Source organism: Myotis nattereri, assembly GCF_964212035.1.
Source record: "Myotis nattereri genome assembly, chromosome: 12".
NCBI lineage: Eukaryota > Metazoa > Chordata > Mammalia > Chiroptera > Vespertilionidae > Myotis > Myotis nattereri.
In genome coordinates, this window is record NC_138087.1 from 62,428,262 (window position 1) to 62,451,233 (window position 22,972).

General features: G+C 40.7%; 1 protein-coding gene across 1 annotated transcript in view; it reads left to right on the forward strand.

Moving 5' to 3' along the window:
• Positions 1–22,972, forward strand: part of RAD23B (RAD23 homolog B, nucleotide excision repair protein) — a 44,795-nt gene that overhangs the window by 1,083 nt on the left and 20,740 nt on the right. Inside the window, exons 2-3 of the mRNA XM_081104062.1 lie at positions 16,010–16,091; positions 17,566–17,645. Of these exons, the coding sequence (XP_080960188.1) occupies positions 16,010–16,091; positions 17,566–17,645 (162 nt within the window). The remainder of the gene's footprint in view (positions 1–16,009; positions 16,092–17,565; positions 17,646–22,972) is intronic.

The window sequence follows — 22,972 nt, forward strand, 5'->3', positions numbered from 1 at the left end:
AGGGGTGGAGAAAGTGAATTCTGTGTCCTCGTCCCCCTCAGAATTGGTAACTTTTTTATGTGCCTATATATCTTGAACCCTTTGACTGCAGTTCTCCCACCACCGAATCCGCACCCATAGGTGCACTCTGAGGCCTCTGGTGAAGATTTTTGCTTTAGAGCCCTTCAAACCCAGGCTCAAGCTCACGTCCAAATTAACGGGTCCTCGGAATTGCAGAACCCTGCATCCCCCCCTCACCCCCAATAATAGCACTTTGTGGGAGAGAAAAAATAAAAACTTGGAGTCCCTTCTGCAGTTAATTAAACCTTTGAACACTTCAGAAGTCCACATGGTAAATTACCGTGCGAGCTTGTATCTGTGACTGCAAAAGGAGCCACTGTTGAAAGCAGAACAACTTTACACCAAGAATCTAATAATGCCATAATCTTACATTTACTGCTTATGTTTTGGAATTTTCATTCACTACACCCGTTGAGGTTGTCATAATGCTAAATTTAAACCAGCAACTTTCTGTCCACCTATATTTTAAAAAGTAGTTAGTTCTGTTCTTGGAGACCAGGGGCCATTAAGTAGATATGGGTTTCATTGTGACTTTGTACTAGTTATGTACCTGCTTTGCAGAGATGTGAAGATTAAATAGTATTTAAGTTGGTGGTCACTAAATGGAATTGATTTTTAATCAGCAGCTACCTTTGAGTGAGGTTTGAGTAGTGTATGTTTATCTGTCTCATGTAATCTAAAGTTTTCTACATCTTTAGTCATTTAAGAAACATTATTTAAAAGGCATAGTTCCCAACCTTTGTGGAATTGTTTTACAAAATGATTTTTTTTCAAGATATGTGTAGAAGTATGCTGTGATTAAACTTTGAAAGGTGTAGAAGATATCAGTTATAGGTGAGAAACTTCAGTGTCCTCAGAGGTAATTGACAATACCCTGTGGATTGATATTACTAATAGAAACCAGATTCTTGAATATTCCTTTACTGCTTAGTGTGTAGTAATAAGTTAGAGGATGCAAGTTAAAGTGCATCTGTCTTTTTAATGTTTTCAGGTAAAACTTTTCATTAAATGTCTTTGATTTTGGTTCTTTGTAGTACTAAATGTTGGTGCTGCAGGAATTTGACCAACTTATAATATTCAAAATTATTTCCAGAATTATTGAAACAAAAGAGTTTTTTTAATATCTGTGAGTTCATTTAAGTTATTCAATGACTTTCTACAGCTCTACTGAAATATTTATATTTTATAAGATTTGTATAGCTCTTTGGTCACTTTGTACATAATCTTTGAGCCAATATTGTATTTGTATAGATTTTTAACTATTTGCTATTTTCCAGTTTATTTCCAAGGCAGTGCATTAGTTATATGAATTATAAAACTTCTAGAAGTTTATATTTTCAGAAAGCTCATGGTTACAAAGTAGTTTCTCTACTTTTTTTTTTTTTTTCCTACTTGTAGAAATGTAAAAACTAAAGTCTGGGGCAAGAAATGAAAACATTTAACCTGCTATATGGGACATTTTTTTAAAAATATATTTTATTGATTTTTTACAGAGAGGAAGGGAGAGAGATAGAGAGTTAGAAACATCGATGAGAGAGAAACATCAATCAGCTGCCTTCCGCACACCTCCTACTGGGGATGTGCCCGCAACCCAGGTACATGCCCTTGACCGGAATCGAACCTGGGACCTTTCAGTCCGCAGGCCGACGCTCTATCCAATGAGCCAAACCGGTTTCGGCGGGACATTTTAATTAAAGTTAATTGTAGATTTTCATTTAATGACTTTAAATTTCTTAAATGTTTTAAAAATAGAACATTTTATCTTTAGTGGTTTTTTAGTTAATATTTTCAAAACAGAATTTGAATGTAGAATTACAGTAAGAAAAGAAAATAGTGAAGACCATATGAGTATAGATCAGGGATGGGGACCTTTTTTCTGCCAAGGGCCATTTAGATATTTATAACAACATTCAGAGGCAATACAAAATTATCAACTTAAAAATGAGCCCGCTATATTTGGTCAAACATTTAATTAACTCACCCCTACTGCCTACGCAAGGCCAGACCAAATTATTTCTCTAGCCTTATAGGGCCCCCACCCCTGAGAAAACTAGGTAACCAAGGATATTAGAGATAGTATTCTATATATATATACATATATATATGTATATATATATGAAAAGCCAGTGGCTAGAATGCTGTAACGACTGGAACGACCGGTCACCCACTGCTGCCAGCGAACCGCCCAATCCGGGGGTGGGGCCCGCGACCAACCTCCTGCAGCTCCTCCTCTCGGCCACCCTGCCCCTGATCAGCCTTTCCCACCCTGATCGAGGGAGGGGCTGCCCGACAACCAACCAACTTCCCCGCCCCCCCCCCCTTCTCCCTCCCCAGGCTGACACCACCCCTGATCGCCCCTCACCCCAATAGAGGCACTGGCCTCCGGCCAACCTGCGGCCCCTCCCCCCAGCCAGCCCCACCCCCAACTGGCCCCCCCACTCCAATCAGGGACAGGGTCGGTCGCCCAACCCCTCATGGCTTCTCCCCCAGGCCACTGGCCCCCAATCTGTCTCCCCCCCCCCCCCCCCCCCACACACACACACCGCATTTGGGGCTGGGCCTACTGCCTGCGGGGGCCCCTCTCCATAGCCAACCCGGCTCCCATCTGTCTATTGGGGCTGTGCGGGACCCACTTGTGCACTGGGCCTCTAGTATAAAATAAGGATGAAAATGGATTATAGTGAGACTTGCAGGGAGACCCACGTAAAATGAGCAGATTTTGGTCTCTGAGACCTATTTTGGCTGCTCAAAGGTTTGTCCTTGTTTAATTTTTTATTAGAATGAATTGAGGAAATTAAGTAACTTGAAGTTGCCAGTAGATAAACTTGTGGGGGATGAGCAGGAACAAAAATGAGTGAAAGAAAGAATTGAGAGATAAAAATAATTTTGGGAGTGATTCATTTGTAGAACAAATAATTGTTGAGTGAGCTTTGACTGGAGGGACTGGACAAGTACAGGGACTTTTAGGACCTGGTTTGGGTCTTCTGGAAACCTAATTGACCTAGTCTTGGCTTAGGACTGTAAAAGGAAAGGCAAGAGGATTTGGTTCTGCCCCCTGTATGCGCCCCACTGGGGATTGAGCCCCCAACCCAGGCATATGCCCTGACCAGGAATCGAAACCATGACTTCCTGGTTCACAGGTTGATGCTCAACCACTGAGCCATGCTGGTCGTGCTGACAAAACACTAGTCATTTGAACCATTGCAAAAGTCTTTTTATTACAAAAGTAATGCATCTCCTCTTATAAAATATTCAAACAATATAGAAAGAAAATGAAGAGGTGGGATGGAGAACCCATTGCTGAAAGAGCAGTCTTCATTGTGTGGAGTTCTATTTTAAATACATGATTTCCTGTAAAAAAAGAAAAGGATAAATTTAAGCTATATAATAAAGCATTTTGAGATATATAGTAGACTGATACTTATACAAAATTCTTAAAAATTCTGAAGGTTGGTGGTGTGATGGATATTTAGAGGGAAATGGAATGCACAAAGATTTTTTAAGCTCAGATCCATAGTCACTTAATTTTTTTGGTTTGCCATTACTTAAACCCATTAGGGAGGGAACAGGTAGATTAAAGAAAAGTTGATATTCCTCTACTGCAGTGCAGATGTTACTGTATCAATGAAAATGACAAGAAAGAATATGTGGTATACAGATTTAATCCTTCAGTCTGCTAACCCCTGCCACTCTGTGTTTTCAATAACTAGACAAAAAATAACAACCCAGCTGACATGAGACTTTAAATGCATAAGCTGAAATGTAATTATATTATTATATAAGTGCCTTAAAGCTGGGCATATACATTGAAAGTTTTTTGTTATTAATCCTCACCCGAGGATACTTTTTCCATTGATTTTTAGAGAGTGGAAGGGAGGGGGAGAGACAGAGTAACAGTGATGTGAGAGAGACACATCGATTGGTTCCCTCCAACACGCCCTCTGGAGGGCGGGGGGGGGGGGGGGGGATTGAGCCTGCAACTGAGGTACCTGCCCTTTGACCGGAATCAAACTGGGACCCTTCAGTCGGTGGGCCAGTGCTCAATGCCAAACCAGCTAGGGCTACATTGAAAGTTTAAGATTTCTCTATAAGCTGACCCATTATTTTATTTTTTAAAATTTATTTTTATTGATTTGAGAGAGGAGGGAGAGAGATAGAAACATCAATGATGAGAATCATTGATCAGCTGCCTCCTGCACACCCCCTACTAGGGATCAAGCCCACAACCTGGGATGTGCCCTTGACTGGAATCAAACCCAGGACCCTTCAGTCTGCAGGTGGACACTCTATCCACTGAGCCAAACCAGTTAGGGCTAATGTGTTTTTTTTTTTTTAATGTTATGTTGAAAGTATTACATATGTTTTCCTTTTCTTCCATTGATCCCTTCTAGCCCGCTCCCACCCCAGGACTTCACCACCCTATTATCTGTGTTCATGCGTTAGGCATATATGCATACAAGTTCTTAGGTTGATCTCATCCCACCCACCCCCGCCTTGCCTCTGAGATTGGACAGTCTATTCCATGCTTCTATATAGTCCTATATAATAAAAGGCTAATATGCAAATCAACCGAACTACAGAACGACCAGTCACTCTGATGCACACTGACCACCACAGGGCAGACACTCAACGCAGGAGCTGCCCCCTGGTGGTCAATGTGCTCCCACAGGGGGAGCCCTGCTCAGCCAGAAGCTGGGCTCACAGCTGGTGAGTGCAGCAGTAGTGGCAGGAGCCTCTCCTGCTTCCCCAGCAGTCGGATGTCTCCCGAGGGCTCCCAGACTGTGAGAGGGCGCAGGCTGGACTGAGGGACCCCATGCCCCCACCCACTCCCCGAGTGCTCAAATTTCGTGCACCAGGCCTCTAGTCCTATATAATAAAAGTGTAGTATGCAAATTGTCCCCTTGACCAGGAGTTGTCTGGGAGTTCAATCAGGGGTGGGGCCGGCTGGGGTCCACAGCAGCAGGCAGCCAGGGGAAGGGAAGGAGTACCCGACTACCAGTCTTTAGGGACCCTACCAGTGTACAAATTTCGTGCACTGGGCCTCTAGTTGTTAACAAAACATTCAAACCTATAAAGATTTTTTTGTGAGTTTATTTGAGCCAAACTCAACAATTGCCAGAAAGCAGAATCTCAACGGATTGGGATAATGCTCTAGAGCAGTGGTTCTCAACCTTCCTAATGCCTTGTCCCTTTAAATACAGTTCCTCATGTTGTGACCCAACCATAAAATTATTTTCGTTGCTACTTCATAACTGTAATTTTGCTACTGTTATGAATCGTAATGTAAATATCTGATATGCAGGATGTATTTTCATTGTTACAAATGGAACATAATTAAAGCATAGTGATTAATCACAAAAACAATATGTAATTATATATGTGTTTTCCAATGGTCTTAGGCAACCCCTGTGAAAGGGTCGTTCGACCCCCAAAGGGGTCGTGACCCACAGGTTGAGAACCGCTGCTCTAGAGAATGGCGGTTTTTCACCTATTTTTATACATTACAATCAAAGGAGGAGATGTAAGTGGGTTACACGAAATCTATTTGTGATAAATTAGAGAGGCAGAAGAAAGCAGGGGAAATCTCTGGGATTTGGATAAAAAGTAAAATGATAGACACATACTTCTTTTACTTAGGTGGGTACAAGATATTTAAGTCAACAGTTAAGATGATAATAATAATGAAGGAATTTGTGGATCTGTCCTCGCACCCAGGGCATTTGGTTGTGTCCTGAGGGGTCCAGAAAAAGGGAAGTTACAAGTTACCCTGACATTTCAAGGATATGCTATCATAGATCCAAAAAGAGAATAGGCTCAGTTAAGGTAAAGATTGACCTTATCAGGGGAGATATTGGCCTAGGACAGTGGTTCTCAACCTGTGGGTCACGTCCCCTTTAGCGGTCGAACGACCCTTTCACAGGGGTCGCCTAAGACCATCCTGCATATTAGATATTTACATTATGATTCATAACAGTAGCAACATTACAGTTATGAAGTAGCAACGAAAATAATTTTATGGTTGGGTCACAACATGAGGAACTGTATTTAAAGGGCCAGAAGGTTGAGAACCACTGGCCTAGGACATGACTACCCACCATAACTGCTTTTAAAGTTTTAATTTCAGACCATCTTTGTGGTTACTTTAGGTCTTAAGAGTTTGCAAGACTGTCATGCAGGCCTTCCCTGAGCTTGTCAGGTTAGCATTTGGCCCCTTTCGTCCACATAATGTTGATTATGCTCTTGCTCTAGTACTTGTCCTGTATGTGGTGTTTGCTAGCCATTTTTTATTAGTGACTTTTTCCTATTGTGGTTTATTGTATTTTAATACAGTTGTGATGGAGATAGTGCCTTATGGTAAATGTTTCTTAGATTATTAAAACATCAAGTAGTAAGTATATTAAAATCTAAATTGCAGAGATCAAACTAAGGTTTCTTGGCATATTGGTAAAACAAAATACGGAGAGGACCTGGGAAATCTGGTATGGTTTCTGCCAGACTTCTGTTCATTCTATACCTGGCACACAGTAAGCATTTTATAAAGATCTTTTGAATGAATTCGATGCATTCTTTTGGTGAACTATCAAGTCAGTAATCCCTCATGTTTGCTTGTTGATTCATTTATTTACTATTTGTTGAGTACTTATTAAATGTCAAGGCCTGCTGTCATGGTGCATACATTACAGTGGAATAAATCAGTCAAAAATCAAATTTTAAAACCAGATAATGGTTATGTAGAGAATTGAAATAGGGTGAGGTCATGCGTTAGTGCATGTCAGGGTGGCTACTTTTAAATTGGTCACAAAAAGCCTTTGTGAATAAGGTGACATTTAAACTGAGATTTGAGTAGTAATAAGCACTCAGATGGGGAGAGTATTTTCTATAGGTAAAGATCCTTAAGCCCTGGCAGGGAACTTAGTTGGTAAGAGCATCATCCCTATATGCCAAGGTTGTGGGTTTGATCCCCAGTCAGGGCACAAATTAGAAGCAACCAGTGGCCCAGCCATTGTGGCTCAATGGGCTGAGAGTAGTCCCATGCACCAAGAGTTCACTGGTTTGATTCCGTCAGGACACATGCCTGGGTTTTGGGCTCGATTCCCAGGAGATAGTCATCCATGTTTCTCTCTCTCTCTCTCTGTCTCTCTCTGTCCCTCCCTCCTTCTCCTCCTCCTCCTCCTCCTCCTCCTTTCCAATCTCTCTAAAAATCAATGGAAAAATATCCACAGGTGAGGATGAACAAAAACAAAAAAGAAAATTAAAAAATAAACAAATTCAAAAAAACTTTAAAACATAAATTTAGGAAAAAGAGAATGGTTTTTTGGGGTGTGTCTGTGTGTGTGTGTTTTTAAGACCTTTAAAAGAGTGTATTTAGGGAACCAAAAAGCCTGTATTGCTGATCTGGTAGGAGTGGGCAGAGAGATTAGAGATTGGATGGAGGGTTAGGTTAGGGGCCAGAATCTATAAGGCTCTCTAATCATCTGGGGGTTTTCAAGGTAGAGTAGGAAACCTTTGGGGAATTTAAACAGGTGGAAATAATTTCTTGTATGATTTTAAAGAGTTACTTGGACTGCTATATGGAGAGTAGATAGTAGAATGAGCAGGAGTGAAAGCAGGGAGACCAGTTAGGAGGCTTGCACAGTTGTCTTAAGCAGTGGATTCTTTGGCCAAGGAAGTAGAAGTGGATGGATTTGAGATAGCTTGGGAGTGTAGAGTTGAGACTTTTTTGATAGGTTGGCATGGGAAAAATTAAGAAATAAAAGATTAAACCTAGATTTTGGTTGTATAAATTATGTGAATACTTAAATTCTTTTCCTGTGAAGGGCTGGGAGAGGAACAGGTTTGGGAGTTGGGATGGGGCCACAACACTTAGTTTAAGATGCCTATTAAACATTTAAGTGGGGATAAGGAGATTTGGTATGAATCTCGATTCCAGAGAGAAGTTTGGGCTGGAGATAGATACTGACAGTAGACAGCATAGATGGTTGACTTCAGTCCATGGGACTAGATGAGGAATCACCCAGTATTTTTTAATGCCTAGTCTTTTTTAAGCCTTAATGCCTGAAGTATTCATTGTATAAATTTAACTAACATCTATGCTATTGGAATGGAGGAACCTTGATGAGAGTATTGCTGGGTAATAGGATAGGGCCTATGGCTTAATCCTGGGATACTCTAACATGTGAAGATTGAATAGTGATGAGGTCAATCAAAGAACAAATCTTTAAGGTAGGAAGAATCCAAGAAAAAATGTTTCAAGAAGGAGGAAAAGGTCAAATGTGTCTAATAATTGAGAAATCAAAAGTGAAATTTAAAACGACATGACATTTGGTTTTGGCAACTTGGGGATCATCGTTGACCATGATGAGTAGTCTCCATAGAGTGGTGGGACCAGAGTTAGATTTGGGTGGATTGAGGAATGAATGCTTGGGAGATGAGGAAGTGGAGATAGTACCTATGGACATTTTTGGTAATTATCCTTGACATTCCCCCTTTTCTTGGTAGAGCTGTTTTTATCAGTGGGTTAAAAACATGAAAATGATTACAATATGCTGAGCTTCACAGCTTGCGGTAGGCGTTATTTTAAAAAGAAATCCATACGAGAGTAATGAAAAATATGTAGTGTATGTTTTAAAAGGAAGAAATCACGCCTAGCATGATTAGTAACTTGCCTGGGGTCACATAGTCAATGACCTTGGTATGTAGTTTCAATACGCATGAGAGATGGTCCCTGGCCTTCTATTCCTTAAATTTTCATCCAGTGATCTTTCCTCCCACTCTACTTCAATCCCATTGATTAGCAACTATCGCTTACCATTATTGTTGGCTGTAGCTCTTTTCCCATTTCCAGTATCTGGTTTTGGTATCTCACTTTACCTTCTCTCTGATTCCAGTTCTAGTGAGACCTATAATCCATCTTATCCATATTTCTTTTCACTCCTTCCATCATGTTACTGCTTCCACTCATGCCCAGCCACAAATAGGCTGGTGATTAAAATCATCGACATGCAAGGGTCAGCATAGCATCTCTCTTGAGCCAAGCTGCCAGAGTTTTGGTCCTGGCTGTAGCATTTGCTATGTGCCCTTGGGCAAGTTACTCAATTAATGTGCCTGTTTCCATATTGTAAAATGAGAGCACTGCCACTGGAAGTACTAACTTCATAGGGTTGTTTTGAAGGTTATATGAGTTTGAGGTAATATACATCAAGTGCTTAGAACTGTGACAGTGCTTGGCAATATGATCCCACTCACACTCCATTGTTCTTGCTTGTAAAACTCCAAGTGTGATCAAATTCAGCCCTATGTCTGTGCTTGCATCTGTGCAGCTGGAAGACGAACACATAGCCACATTGTCTTGTCTCACTTAAATTCATGAACATTGGCCTTTGTAACTTGCTCCTTGAGCCCATGCAGCTCAGCTGGGTCACTTCTACCTCTGTGACTTTCTAAATAAACTTTCTCTTGTAGCCAAGTCTTGGTTCTGAATTCTTTCTTAGCCAAAACTCAAGTACCAAGGTTGTTGAACAGATGTCTGGTTTGACGCCACTGCTCTAACACCTCGTGCCGTTTTCACAGCCAACAGCTATCTCTGGATGGTGAAAATAGGGATAAATTTTATTTTCTTCTTTTGACTTTTCTGTGCTCTCCAGATTTTCTTCATTAAAGATACTACTTCTCAACCTAGAAAAAGATAAAAATAAATTCATAAACATCAGCCTTAACTAGGCCCTATGTATTGCCTGATAGGCACACATTTCCCCATTGCATTCAACTCTTCCACTGCCCTAGGCAGATTTCATATCTTCTCTCCTTATTTTCAGCTGATGACCCCAGATTTTATATTTTATTGAGAACATAGAAACAATTGAGACAACTTTTACAAGGGCCTGCCAGAGCTACCTACCTGTTAGCCTCCTTTTATAGTGGACTAGTGGCCCGGTGCACATTCTCTGCCTGCATAAAAACTTTAAAAGTTACAGTATCTTGTGATTTTCTACATTTCTACTTAGTCTTCAAACTCTGTACATCTTTTGATCTTGTTGAAATTATACTATTAGGAATATATTTTTATAATAGAATAGATTAAATTGGCATGACTAGGTTGGCTTAGGACCCTAAATACCTGGATATTATATTTAAAGTAGGATTTTGGGACCACAGGCATACCTCTTAAATTCTTGACCCTACTTTAAGAATTAATTGCCTTTGAGGGGCAAAAAGAATTAATTCCTTTGTTTACTGTCTCTTTGCACATTATTAATATTGTAGTCTCAGTTACTGTTTCATTTTTTAAAAATCACTTTTCTTGTACTATATTTTTTCATTCCTTGGGTCCCGTGGGGAGATTTTTCCACTTGCACTGAAACCAACTAACATATTTATAATCAATTCTATTCTCAGAATTAGCAGGAACCAACTTTGGGAGAGAGATTCAGGAAACATTTTGGCAATTAGCCATTAGTAAATTGGTTAATTTAGTTGCTCTTATTTTTTTTAATTTGCTAAGCTATGTAATACTGGAAGTACTGCCTCAGACTTTACTTTTATAATGGAATCTGCTCCCCAAATTGCAGTATATTCTTGTGTGATACTAGTAAGCAATGGTTGAGGGATTGCAATGAGGTGGAGTTCTTTTCTTTTAAGCTCTAAGTTTTCTCTTAGATTACTAAAATAATTCAGGCTTTTATAGTAAGTAAAGTATATAAAGTAAAAAGTGATAGGCTTTGCGCCACTGGTCTAAGAAACCACTAGACTCTGTATGCTACTAGTCATTTTTATACCTACATGTAATATATAAACACAGCTACACTATATTTAAAGAAAACAAATTTCTTGGCAACTAGCTTTTGTCTTTTAAAGATAATTGCAGATTTTTCATTCACTCATTCATATGTACATGCATTCATCGAATGCCTTACATATATAGTCATCATTCTTGTATTGCATAGTATTTAGATGAATGCATGTGCAATAGTATATTTTATCAATTCACAATTGATGGATATTTGGGTTATTTTCAGTATTACCTACAGAAATGTAGTGCCATATTTTGTTCATATATTTTTGAAATACTTGTGTGAGCATCTCTAGCATTGATTTCTAGGTAGGGAATTATTGGATCAAAGGCTTGCATATTGCCTCAAAAATGCCTGTAGCAGTATTCAATGGTATTTGTTTACAAATACCAACTTCCACATGAGTAACTAGCTGGGATTCAAATAGAGATGTACCACAGGTTAAATGAGTTAAATATTGTGAAGCTCTTTGTATACCGCTTGGCATATGGTAAGCACGTAGCACCTATGACCTGTTAGTCATTTAGCTGGGATGTTTGGGGGCAGCTTGCATAACTTTTTCCTGTGTACAGTTATAACAGTAATAAGAAACAACGTAGTTACAACAGTAATAAAGAAAATAATATTGAGGAAGCTGAGTTATTATAAATATTTAATTGTTGACCTAATCAGTAAGCAGTAGTCTTAGAAGTTTTATGCAAAACTATGTAAGAAGACAGACATGCAAAACATCATACTACTATAAGACATTTTGATATCTGAAACATAAAATTTAAATTTGTTCAATGAAAATGACTACTTTGAATGGTTGTTGGCCTGAACTAGGGTAGTGCCATAGGATGCAATGTAGTGTTCACATTGGAAAATAGTTATATGGTAAGTTGGAACCACTGGGTAAATTATTTAATGTGAGGAATATGGAAGAAGCAAGAGAAAACTACCTCACAAGAGAATGGGATAAAAAAGACAGCCTATCAGCTTTTGGACTAGCACTTCTTAATAGACTACAGGCATAACTCAGAGATACTGCTGATTCGGTTCCAGACCACCACAATAAAGTGAGTTGTAATATTTGGGCTGGGGTGCGGGGGGATCTTGCCTTCACTTCATTAAAAAATGCAACATCTATGAAGCACAATAAAGTAAAAGCACATGGAAATGATGTATACCTGTATTATAATTGTCTCCCTCTTGGGCGAGGGGGCGGGAAGCCATGTCAGCTATGTTTAATATTAGATATCAAGTATGCTTTTCTTTCAGAGTGTACAATTTCATAAGAGAAGTATGTGGCTAGAAAAAAAAAGTTTGATTTCTTGAGTGTTAACCATGTTTTGTTTCTAGTTGTGTTAGTGATAAACTCCCATTCTTTAGGAGGGGATAAGTAGCAAAATGAAAGTTGAGTCCCTGCTTGCTTATTACCCTTTGGTAAAGTAGCCCTAGTTATTTACTGGGAACGTGGAGCTCAGTTTTCGATCCATCCATGGAGATGACTTACTGGAAGAGGAGCATTGACACAGGCTCAACACAGTTACAGGAGTCGTAACTGCATATGTTGCTGGCCATAACCTTCCCAAGAGAAACCATGTGCACCGTTGCTACCTATCCCTTTGCAACATCGACAAAGAAGACTTTTATAAGCGGTTCCAAAGTGTGCTCAATTTTATTGGGTTAGGGAAGACTTAGGCAAGATACAGCTAACCTCTGGATGGTTTTAAAACTAGGAGTAGATGGGATAGATTATCCCGGAATAAGAGAAAAGGCAGCCTTAAAGGGCTGGCTAAGGAAGAGGATTTCACAAAGGAATAAATAAATAGGAGGAAGACCAGAAGAGTATGGTGCTGTGGAAGCCAAAGGAAGACAGTGTGAAAGAAGATGGTTAATATCAAATGTGACAGAAGGTCAAGTAAAATAGGGAAGGACTAAGAAATGTCTGATTATGATTGCTGAAATCAGTGATACTGGTAAGTGCAGTCTAAACGGAATTGTGGGAGTAGGCACTACTAGAGAAAATAAGCAACAAAATGAGAACAAAGTTCATGCATCTGTTTATCAGCACTGTATTGCACAGGAGAAATAGGTGTGGAGTTACCGTAAGTGAAGACAATGCATGTAGTTAAATTTTTGAAGCATGCTTGAGACTAAGGGAAGGAGAGTGTAGCTAACAGAGACAAGGGGTTGTGAATTTATTGTTTGCTTGTTTGGTTTTTAAGATGATAGAGATTTGGGTCTGTTTAAATGTGAATGGAGACCTACCTGGTTTGGCTCAGCGGATAGAGCGTTGGCCTGCGGACTGAAGGGTCCCGGGTTCGATTCCGGTAAAGGGTACATGCCTGGGTTGTGGGCACATCCCCAGTGGGGGCGTGCAGGAGGCAGCTGATCCATGATTCTCTCTCATCATGGAGTTTCTATCTCTCCCTCTCCCTATCTGAAATCAATAAAAAATGTATTAAAAAATAAATAAATGTGAATGGAAATGAACTGGCTTTGATGGAGAAGTTAAAAATCAAGGTGGGGGAGGGTAGGAAACATAATGACTTTAGCAAGGTACTGGGGAACATAGGAAGAAGAACCCGGGACCACTAGGTGGGAAGGAGATTCAAGATGCAAAAAAAGAAGTGCCATTTGGTGCCAGAAAGCTGAGGGTGAGTTCCTCTGATATCTCTATGTTTTGAATGAAGTAGAAGATGCTCATGGGGTGGGTTGTGTGGGGAATCAGATTTAGAGGAGACTACAGCTTTGAAATACCTCTTGGAGAATGGAAGAGAGGGCTAACTAGGAGCATAGAAGGAGGGAGGATATCATTCATTTTCACCAGTGGCATTTAGAAGACTGGATAGAAATGTGGATTGGCAGTCAGGTAGTTAATGGTGAGAGAGAGGAGACTGACACCACAGAGTGGTTGAAATAATTTTATGTTGAGTACTGATGATTTAATTGTGTCAAATTTTGTGTGAAATTTTGCCTTGCAGGAGCAGCAGAAAGACAAAGTGTGTGGTAGAGAAGAAAGTGATAGAAGCAGTGGCATTGTTGTCTAAGCTGAGTAGAGCTAACAGTAAAGATAAAAATGGAAGTAGACGATCTAGGGACCAAAGTCCTAATGAGGTACAAGACCAGGTGTAGTGAACAGTTCTGAGAGAGCTAGTAGGAATATGGCATTGGTATTTAAAATTTCAAAAATGGAAAAGTTTGGGAATAACAAGATTCAGCCTGTGTCCTGTGACTACTAGATGACTTAAGTGGATTAAAGTAAAGATCACTGTGTTGAGGTTAAAGAACAATGCCAGAATTTTGGACAGGTCAGTGAACCCGGTTCCAAAGTCATAATTTAATTATTTTCTTTGATGCATTACCTAAAGTGATATTGCTGCGTCAAATCCCCCACGCCTCCCCCCCCCGCCCCCCCCATAAAAAGAGTTGAGGCATTTTGGCATATTGCCCTTTATCATTTGATACTCTCATTCTGAGAATGTATCTCTTCACACTTAATACCAAGAATTGTTCAATAGGTCTGACATTAAAATCCATGTTTTTGTCACAGCTTGTGTTGCCCATAGGTTGAGCCTTGACCCAGGAACCAAGAGGTCACTGGTTTGATTCCCAGTCAGGGCACATGCCCAGGTTCATATATTAAAAAGAAAAAGAAGAAAGATACTCTTTTGGCTGCCCTGTAAGTGCTGGACTTGCTGGTACCACAGATGAAGCTACTGTGCTGCAACTGTGATATCAAGGCAAAGAGTTACTAATATATCCTTCCCCTCCCAAAAAAAAATATATATATACATACATATATATAGATATAGATATAGATTCCCCAAAAATGTATATACACACTTTGAATAATTAAAAAGGCAGTGTTTATTAAAATACATTACATTTTTTTTTTTACTGTAATTGTGATTTGCCTGCCCCTGTCATTTGTTTATTTTTCTGTTGGCACAAGAACCTTTTTCTACCATTTCACTTTTCTTAATTAATTTCTTTGACTTGCATTTTTCCTTTTAGTATTTATCTTACTCTATTTGAATTGTGTGCTTAGCTTATTAATTTTCCTTCTTTGTTTAATAATAAACACTTTTAAATGTTAGTCTGATTACCTTCTTAGCCAAATCGTATAGGTATTGATGTGTATAGAGTTTTCATTGTTATCTTCTTAATATTCTTTAATCACAATTTTTATTTCTTTGCAGCAAATGTCACTTATTAGTAAATGGTTGAAATTGTTTTGTTGTCTTTGTCCTGCTTTATTTGCAAGGTTTGTTTTTTTTTTTTCCTCTCTCTTCCTAATCCTTTTTTTTTAATAAGCAAAGCTAGAGAGTGGTCATTACTTATTTAGGCTTTTGAAAACAGTGAAATAGTCTTTATGGACTAAACTGTTAAAAGAGCCCAACCATTGTCGCTCAGTGGTTGAGTATCAACCTATGATCCAGGAGGTCATGGTTTGATCCAGGTCAGGCACATGCCCCTGGTTGCCAGCACAATCCCCAGCAGGAGGTAGCCAATTACTGATTCTCTGTCATCATTGATGTTTCTATCTCTCTCTCCCTCTCCTTTCCTCTCTGAAATCAACAAAAATATTTTTTAAAAAAAACAAATTGTTAAAAGATATATTCTATATGGGTCCTAGAAATGAAAATACAGTTTTTATTGGGTAGAAAAAATATATATAAATAAATAATCTCCTTTAAATCTTAGTTGCCTACTCATCCTGACTTGTCAAAGAATGAGATTCCTGCTTGTTTCTTTTATTTTTTGTTTCATACATTTATTTTTTATTTTTTTCTAAACATTTTTATGCTACATTAATTTACCCATTCAGCAAGTAATAACTGAATACCTACTATGTGCTTAACCACTGTGTACTACTGTTCTGAGTACTGAAGTCACTCAGAGTAACATGTGTGGTCTGTAATTCATGATTTTCACCAAGCAGTCATAGTTGCAAATGTTGCATCACTTCTTTCTTTCTAGAAAAAAGTGTGGAAACAAATATGTGTTATTTAACTTAATCGGTCTTTTGATAAAATATTGTAAAGGTATGATCATTAAGTTTTTTGAAGCATTATGTATATAAAAATTTTTTCTTGCATCACTTATTCAGATTCTGGGTTGTCATTTGTTGTTTAGACTTTCCAAAACAAAAATCTTTATTTTTACTACAGGTGAAAGCACTGAAAGAGAAGATTGAATCTGAAAAGGGGAAAGATGCCTTTCCTGTAGCTGGTCAGAAGTTAATTTATGCAGGTATGGATTGAACATTGAAATTAATGTGCTATTTTCTTCCTCCTGTGATATTCTTTTAACTTTAGAAAAGAAATTGCACTACTAGCCTTATAGTAACCAGGAAAATGTATTTTAAAAATAGACTTGATATTTAACTTTTGTGGAGAAAATGCTTTTCCTTATTCTTCAAAATTAGCATAACATCATCATTGTAGATTTCAGTAAGGTAGGTCTTAGATGCCCATGGATTCTTATCTCTTTCTAGATAGGGATTTCGTAGTATTTTCTTAACTGAGATAGTTTAAAAAAAAACAACACTAACCCCAGAATTAGGAAACAGCAGCCTAAAGAGGCAGGTTGTTGATGGCAGACATAAAACTATAATTTCTGGTTCCTAGTCTTGGTCTGTTTTCTCAGTTCCATAGAGTAGAGAGATTATTCTTTTTGGTTTTAGTATCTGTAGCCTTTTATTCAAGAACTTTTTAAAAATGGAAAACAAGTTCAAGGAAAAGGAAACCTGAAGGAATCTTGACCTAACATTTGACCTTTAGCATTACTGAAGTCTTTTTTTTTTTAAGTATTTAATATGTCTTCTTTTTCCCCCGATTGACTCCCCGCCCCTGCTACTCTTGCCCATCGAAGTCTTATGTACTTATTTGTGTCTTACCCAGCTCTATATCATCTTGTCATTTCTGTATACTAAATCATTTTATGAAGTATTTTAAAATATGTGTGTGTGTGTGTGTATGTGTATGTGTGTGTATATATATATATATATATATATATATATATATATATATATATTGATTTCAGAGAGGAAGGGAGAGAGATAGAAACATCAATGATGAGAGAGAATCATTGATTGGCTGCCTCCTACATGTCCCGACCAGTAAACGAGCCGCAACCCAGGCATGTGCCCTTGACTGGAATTGAACTCCGGTCCCTTCACTCTGCAGGCCGATGCTCTGTCCATTGAGCCAAACCGGTGAGAGCAGAAGTATTTTTTATTATGAGTATCACTTTTATAGCATTGGAACATTTCTGTCTTGCCAGGCATCAAGTATTTGTGGGATCAGGAAGTTGGTTCTTTTCTCCTTCCTCCAGGAAGAAGGATTATAAGTTGTTCCCCAGGAGGAATCCTTGTGCAATCTGAATATTAAATTTTGCTTGTCTTTATAATTTTTTTTCTTGGGACCTTGTTAATATTTCCTTAACCATCAAGTATTTTTATTATAAGTAATTTTTAAGAATTGCTTGGGATATCTATATACTATATATGTGTTTGATATCTTTTAGTCAAATGCTTATGCCTTCTTAACTGTGTTTAATTGTGTTTCCATTTATATTTATCCTCATCTTGGCTGATTAGTTAATGTTTTTCTTTTGGGAAAGTATTTTAATTGATAGAATTGATGTTGATGATTGTTTTAACTTCAGGTATATCTATGACAAAGGTTACTGTGCCTTAAATAATTTTTTTTTTTTAATATACCAGGTAAAATCCTCAATGATGATACTGCTCTAAAAGAATATAAAATTGATGAGAAAAACTTTGTGGTGGTTATGGTGACAAAAGTAAGTTTAAGCCTTATTCTTTATATCTTCGTGTATGTGAGTTTTTAAATAATGATGATGCCAAGTGCAGCCATTATACCTTTGAGTGAATACAGTTATGTTCATCCATAGTAGTGTGCACTTAACTCTGTTTGTTTTTTTTTAACTTTATTATTATTTTAGAGAGAGTGGAAGGGAGGGAGGAGGAGGGGAGAGAGAGAGAAACATCAATATGGGAGAGGAACATTGATCGGTGCCTCCTGTACATGCCCTAGTTGGGGATTGAACCCACAACCTTTTTTTTTTTTTTTTTAATATATTTTTATTGATTTCAGAGAGGAAGTGAGAGGGAGGGAGGGAGAGAAACATCAATGATGAGAGAGAATCATTGATTGGTTGCCTCCTGCACACCTCCTACTGGGGATTGAGCCCACAACCCAGGCATAGGCCCTTGACTGGAATCAAACCCGGGACCCTTCATTCCACAGGCTGATGCTCTATCCACTGAGCCAAACCAGCTAGGGCAGAATCCACAACCTTTTTGGTGTGTGAGATGACGCTCCAACCAACTAGGTCAGCCAGCCAGGCCTAAATATGGGTTTTAAAGTCACAAAATAATATATACACTAGGAAATAGAGTTCAACAACTAAAATTTGACTAAATACTTTTGTACTAGTAACAGTTTATTTGAATTGGACTTGAAAATTTTTTAAACCATCAAGAACCATATTAATTTTGCAGTGTTCAAGTACTTATTCATTAAATGTTAAACTTTTAAGTGTATGGTCCAGTATCATTAAGTACTTTCACATTGTGCAACCATCACCACCATCAGTTTTCAGAACTTTTTTCATCTTCCCAAGCTGATAACTGTACCCATTAAATAGTAACTTTCTGTCCATACCTGCCCTCCACCTCTGCATACTTAATGTAAGTGGAATCATACAGAATTGTTCTTTTAGTAACTGACTTATTTCAGTTCGTGTTGTAGCTTTGCCGTCCTTTTTAGGGCTGAATAATATTCCATTATCTCACCTAGTTTTATCATACATAGTCCATATGGAAATTGTGGTGGGAACACATTGGATATGTATTCGTTATCAGTCTTATTACCGTTAGTATTATAGTAACCTTCACTATTAGAATATAATTAAGGGTTAGCAGGATAGGTTCAGAATACATGCATGCATTTGAAGAATAGCTGCTTGGAGCCTAGTCTGTTCTTATCTATAATTAGAGGCCCGGTGCATGAAAATTCGTGCACTCGGCGGGGTCCCTCTCACAATCTGGGACCCCTCAGATAGGGTCCGTAGGCCTGGCCTGAGATCAGGGCCTATTGGGGCTTTCCTTCCCCAGGCTGCAGACAGCTGGCCCCATCCCCACCCCCACCGCTGCCATTGCTTGCCATCTGTGCACTGCTGCCCCCCCTTCCCTGCCACCAGTGGCCTCCCTCTGCAGGCGACAGAATGGGGTGCAATGGCTTGGCTGGCCTGGACCTCCCTCTTTCTTTGCTGGGGGTCAGGGCTAGCCCTGCGAGGGCCTGTCTGCCTACCTGATCACCCCTAACCACTCTATCTGCCTGCCTGATTGCCCCTAACCACTTGCTTGGGGGTGTGGCCAGCCTGCAAGGGGCCATGGTGGTCTGATCTCTGGTCGTTTCGGTCATGACGCCTCTGGCCTTTTATTATCTACTAGAGGCCCAGTGCACAAAATTCGTGCACTAGGGCGTGGGGTTCCCTCAGCCCAGCCTGCCCCTCTCACAGTCGAGGAGCCCTCAGTGGATGTCCTACTGATGGCCACAGTCTGGCAGCAGAGGCTTGGAGCAGGCGTCGTGTGTGTGTGTGTGTGTGTGTGTGTGTGTGTGTCTGTCTGCCTGCCTGCTAGGGCCTGCCCCCAGCTGCGCCACATAGACTCGAAGCAGTTGCCGTGTGTGTGTGTGTCCGTCCCCACTGGGGGTCTGCCCCCATCCACATTGGAGGCTCAGAGCAGGAATTGTGGGTGTGTGTGTGTGTGTGTGTGTGTGTCTGCTGGGGGCCTGCCCCCAGCCACACCATGGAGGCTTAGAGCAGGAGCCCCTCTGTGTTGATCTCTCAGGCTCCTGGCCTCCACTGCATGTTGTACTCTCCCTTGAGCTATGGCCAGGATGGGGGTGCTGCTTGCAAGCTGGGCTTTCCTGCTCCCGGATTGCCATGGCGACCGGGGAGCAGGCCCAGCTGGGGGCTGCCCACAGGCCGGGCTTTCCCGCTCCGAGGTCTCCATAGCAACTGGGGAGCAGGCCCAGCTTGGAGCTGCCTGCAGGCCGGGCTTGCTCTCCTGCTTCCGGATCCCCATGGCGACTGGGGAGCAGGCCCAGCTGGAGGCTGGCTGCAGGCCAGGCTTGCTTTCTTGCTCCCGGATCACCATGGAGACCGGGGAGAAGGCGCAGCTGGGGGCTGCCCGCAGGCCAGGCTTGCTTTCCTGCTCCCGGATCAGGCCCAGCTGGGGGCTGCCCTAAGACCAGGCTTGCTTTCCTGCTCCCAGATCAGGCGCAGCTGGGGGCTGTCTACAGGCCGCACTTTTCTACTTACCGATGGCTGGATCACCACAGCAACCCAGGGCCCAGCGGCACTTTCCTGCTCTCCAATAGTCATAGGGTCCTGGCTTGGGGCTCAGGTGGCACACAGGGGTCCCAGCTGGGGGCGGGGCTTATGCCTCACAGCCCAGGGCTGCACGTAGGGCCCGGATGGCAGCTCGCGCTGTCCCGCCCTGCCTGTGGTATAGGATAGAGGCCTGGTGCATGGGTGGGGACCGGCTAGTTTGCCCTGAAAGTGCCCCGGATCAGGGTGGGGGTCCTGCTTGGGTGCCTGGCCAGCCTGGATGATGGGCTAAAGGCTGTTTGCAGCTGGTCACACCCCCTTCAGGGTGGGGGTCCCCACTGGGGTGCCTGGCCAGCCTGGTTGACGGGCTGAAGGCTGTTTGCAGCTGGTCACACCCCCTTCAGGGTGGGGGTCCCCACTGGGGTACCTGGCCTGTCTGGGTGAGGGCCTGAGAGCCGTTTTCAGGCTGGAGGGAAACTTAAGCTCCCAGCCTCTCCTTTTTTTCTTTTTTATTTATTCTGGGATTTATTTACCTTCTATGGCTGTCACTGGATCTGAGAGCTGGCTCCAGCTCTGAGGGCTGAAAGCAGGTCTCTGGAGCTTGTTTAGCTTCTATAATTGCAACATTGTTTCTTAGAGTGCAGCTCAGAGGCCGGCAGCGGCAGGCCAGGAGCGTTGGCTTCCTCCGTCACTGGAGCAAGCAAGCCACCTGTTCGCTTCAGCTGCCTGGCTGCCGGCTGCCATCTTGGTTGGCAGTTCATTAGCATATCCTGCTTATTAGCCAATGGGAAGGGTGTCGGGGTTATGATCAATTTGCATGTTTCTCTTTTATTAGATAGGATAATAATAAAAGTGTAATATGCAAATCAACCGAACAGCAGAACGACTATCGGAAGTCCTTCCAAACACAGCCGGGGCTGCTAGGGCCTACTCTTGCACGAATTTTGTGCATAGGGCTTCTAGTATAGGATAACAAAAGCGTAATATGCTAATTATACCAGACTGCTGAATGACCTTATGGATGAAGCCATGGGGGCCAAGGCAGAGGCTGTTAGGGGTGATTAGGCAGGCAGGCAGAGTGGTTAGGGGCAATCAGGCAGAGGCGGTTAGGGGTATCAGGCAGGCAGGCAAGTGGTTAGGGGTGATTAAGCAGGCCAGTTGTTAGGAGCCAGTGGTCTTGGATTGCAAGAGTGATGTCACAGATTGTGAGAGAGTGCAGGCTGGGCTGAGGAACACCCTCAATCCCCCTCCACCACCCCACCGTGCACAAATTGTGTGCACCGGGCCTCTAGTTTTACATAGGATTCCAATGACATTTGTGTTTGCTTTATTTTCAAGTTAATAGTAGAGGCTAGCTATGAGAAGGCAAAGACTGATATAATTAGGCATTATGGAAGCAATGAGAAATGATCTCATTACCAAGAAGAGACAGGAAAAAGCAATTAAAGTAAAAAGTAAGCAGAAAAGCTTCCGGAAGGTTGGTTTGGTACTGTTTAGTTTAGAAGGAAGCTTAAATTGCTGTTTGTGGCAATACTGACCTTGAGGGCATGGTATGTAAAAACATTGTAGTGATAACAAATGGTCTTAAGGGAAATATTAAATGGCCAAAATGCATTTATTTAAACTACATTTTAATCTAGATTGGAGTTTTAGAACATGAATGATCTGCAATGTTAAATCGGCAGTTTAAAAAGTTACAGAGCAAAATACAAGACTCTTAGAATAGGAAAAGGAGGTGATGAATGCTATTACTATTTTTTCAAGTTTCCTATTTTGCACTAGCTACTTTTTTAAAAAATAATTCTTTATTGTTGAAAGTATTACATATTCCTTCTTTTCCCCTCATTGACCCCCCTCTAGCCCACTCCCTGCCCTAGGCCCTCACCACCCCATATATGCATGGCCTCATCTGTGTCTGTGGGCCATGCATATATGCATACAAGGACCTTGGTTGATTACCACCCTCCCTCTCTTTCCCTCCAAGATTCCCCTAGACACCTTTTTTCTAATGCACTCTGTACTGGCTCAAATTGAACAAGACATAAGTCAGCTAATTGCTTTACAATTTGTTGTTTTATACTTGAAGCAAATTGTGTTGAATTTTACCATCTTCCATTAAAACAGTTACCTTTTGTCATTAGGAAAGTTATGAGCAAAATAGGTAGTGAACATTGATAGGCCTTTAGGAGAATAAAAAGACTTGTAACAGTATGATTTCTACCCACATATAATTGCTTTTTGTTTTGTGGGAATCATCATGGCTCTGTTTCTAGTTCAGAAAGTTCGGAACATGTGGTTATATAACTTTATTTGGCCTTTGTTTTTCTCTATTTTTTTCTCTTTTAAATATATTTTTATTGGTTTCAGAGAGGAAGGGAGAGGGAGAGGGAGAGGGAGATAGAGATAGAAACATCTATGATGAGAGAAAATCATTCATTGGCTGCCTCCTGCATGGCCCCACACTGGGGATCAAGCCCACAAACTAGGCATGTGCCCTGACCAGGAATCGAACCATGACCTCCTGGTTCATAGATCAGTGCTCAACCACGGAGCCATGCTGTCTGGGCTGGCCTTCATTTTCTGTTTAACTACATACAGATCTCAGAAGTTATGTTAACCTCTTTGTACTTATACCTGTCCGTTTTAATACTGACTTTTTTTTTTCATATTAACTTAATATAAAGGCTGAAACTGTTGGCTAAAGCTAATTGAGAGTGATAGTTAAGATAATATATATGCTGTCAAGAGCTTTGAAAGAGTAACATAGTGAT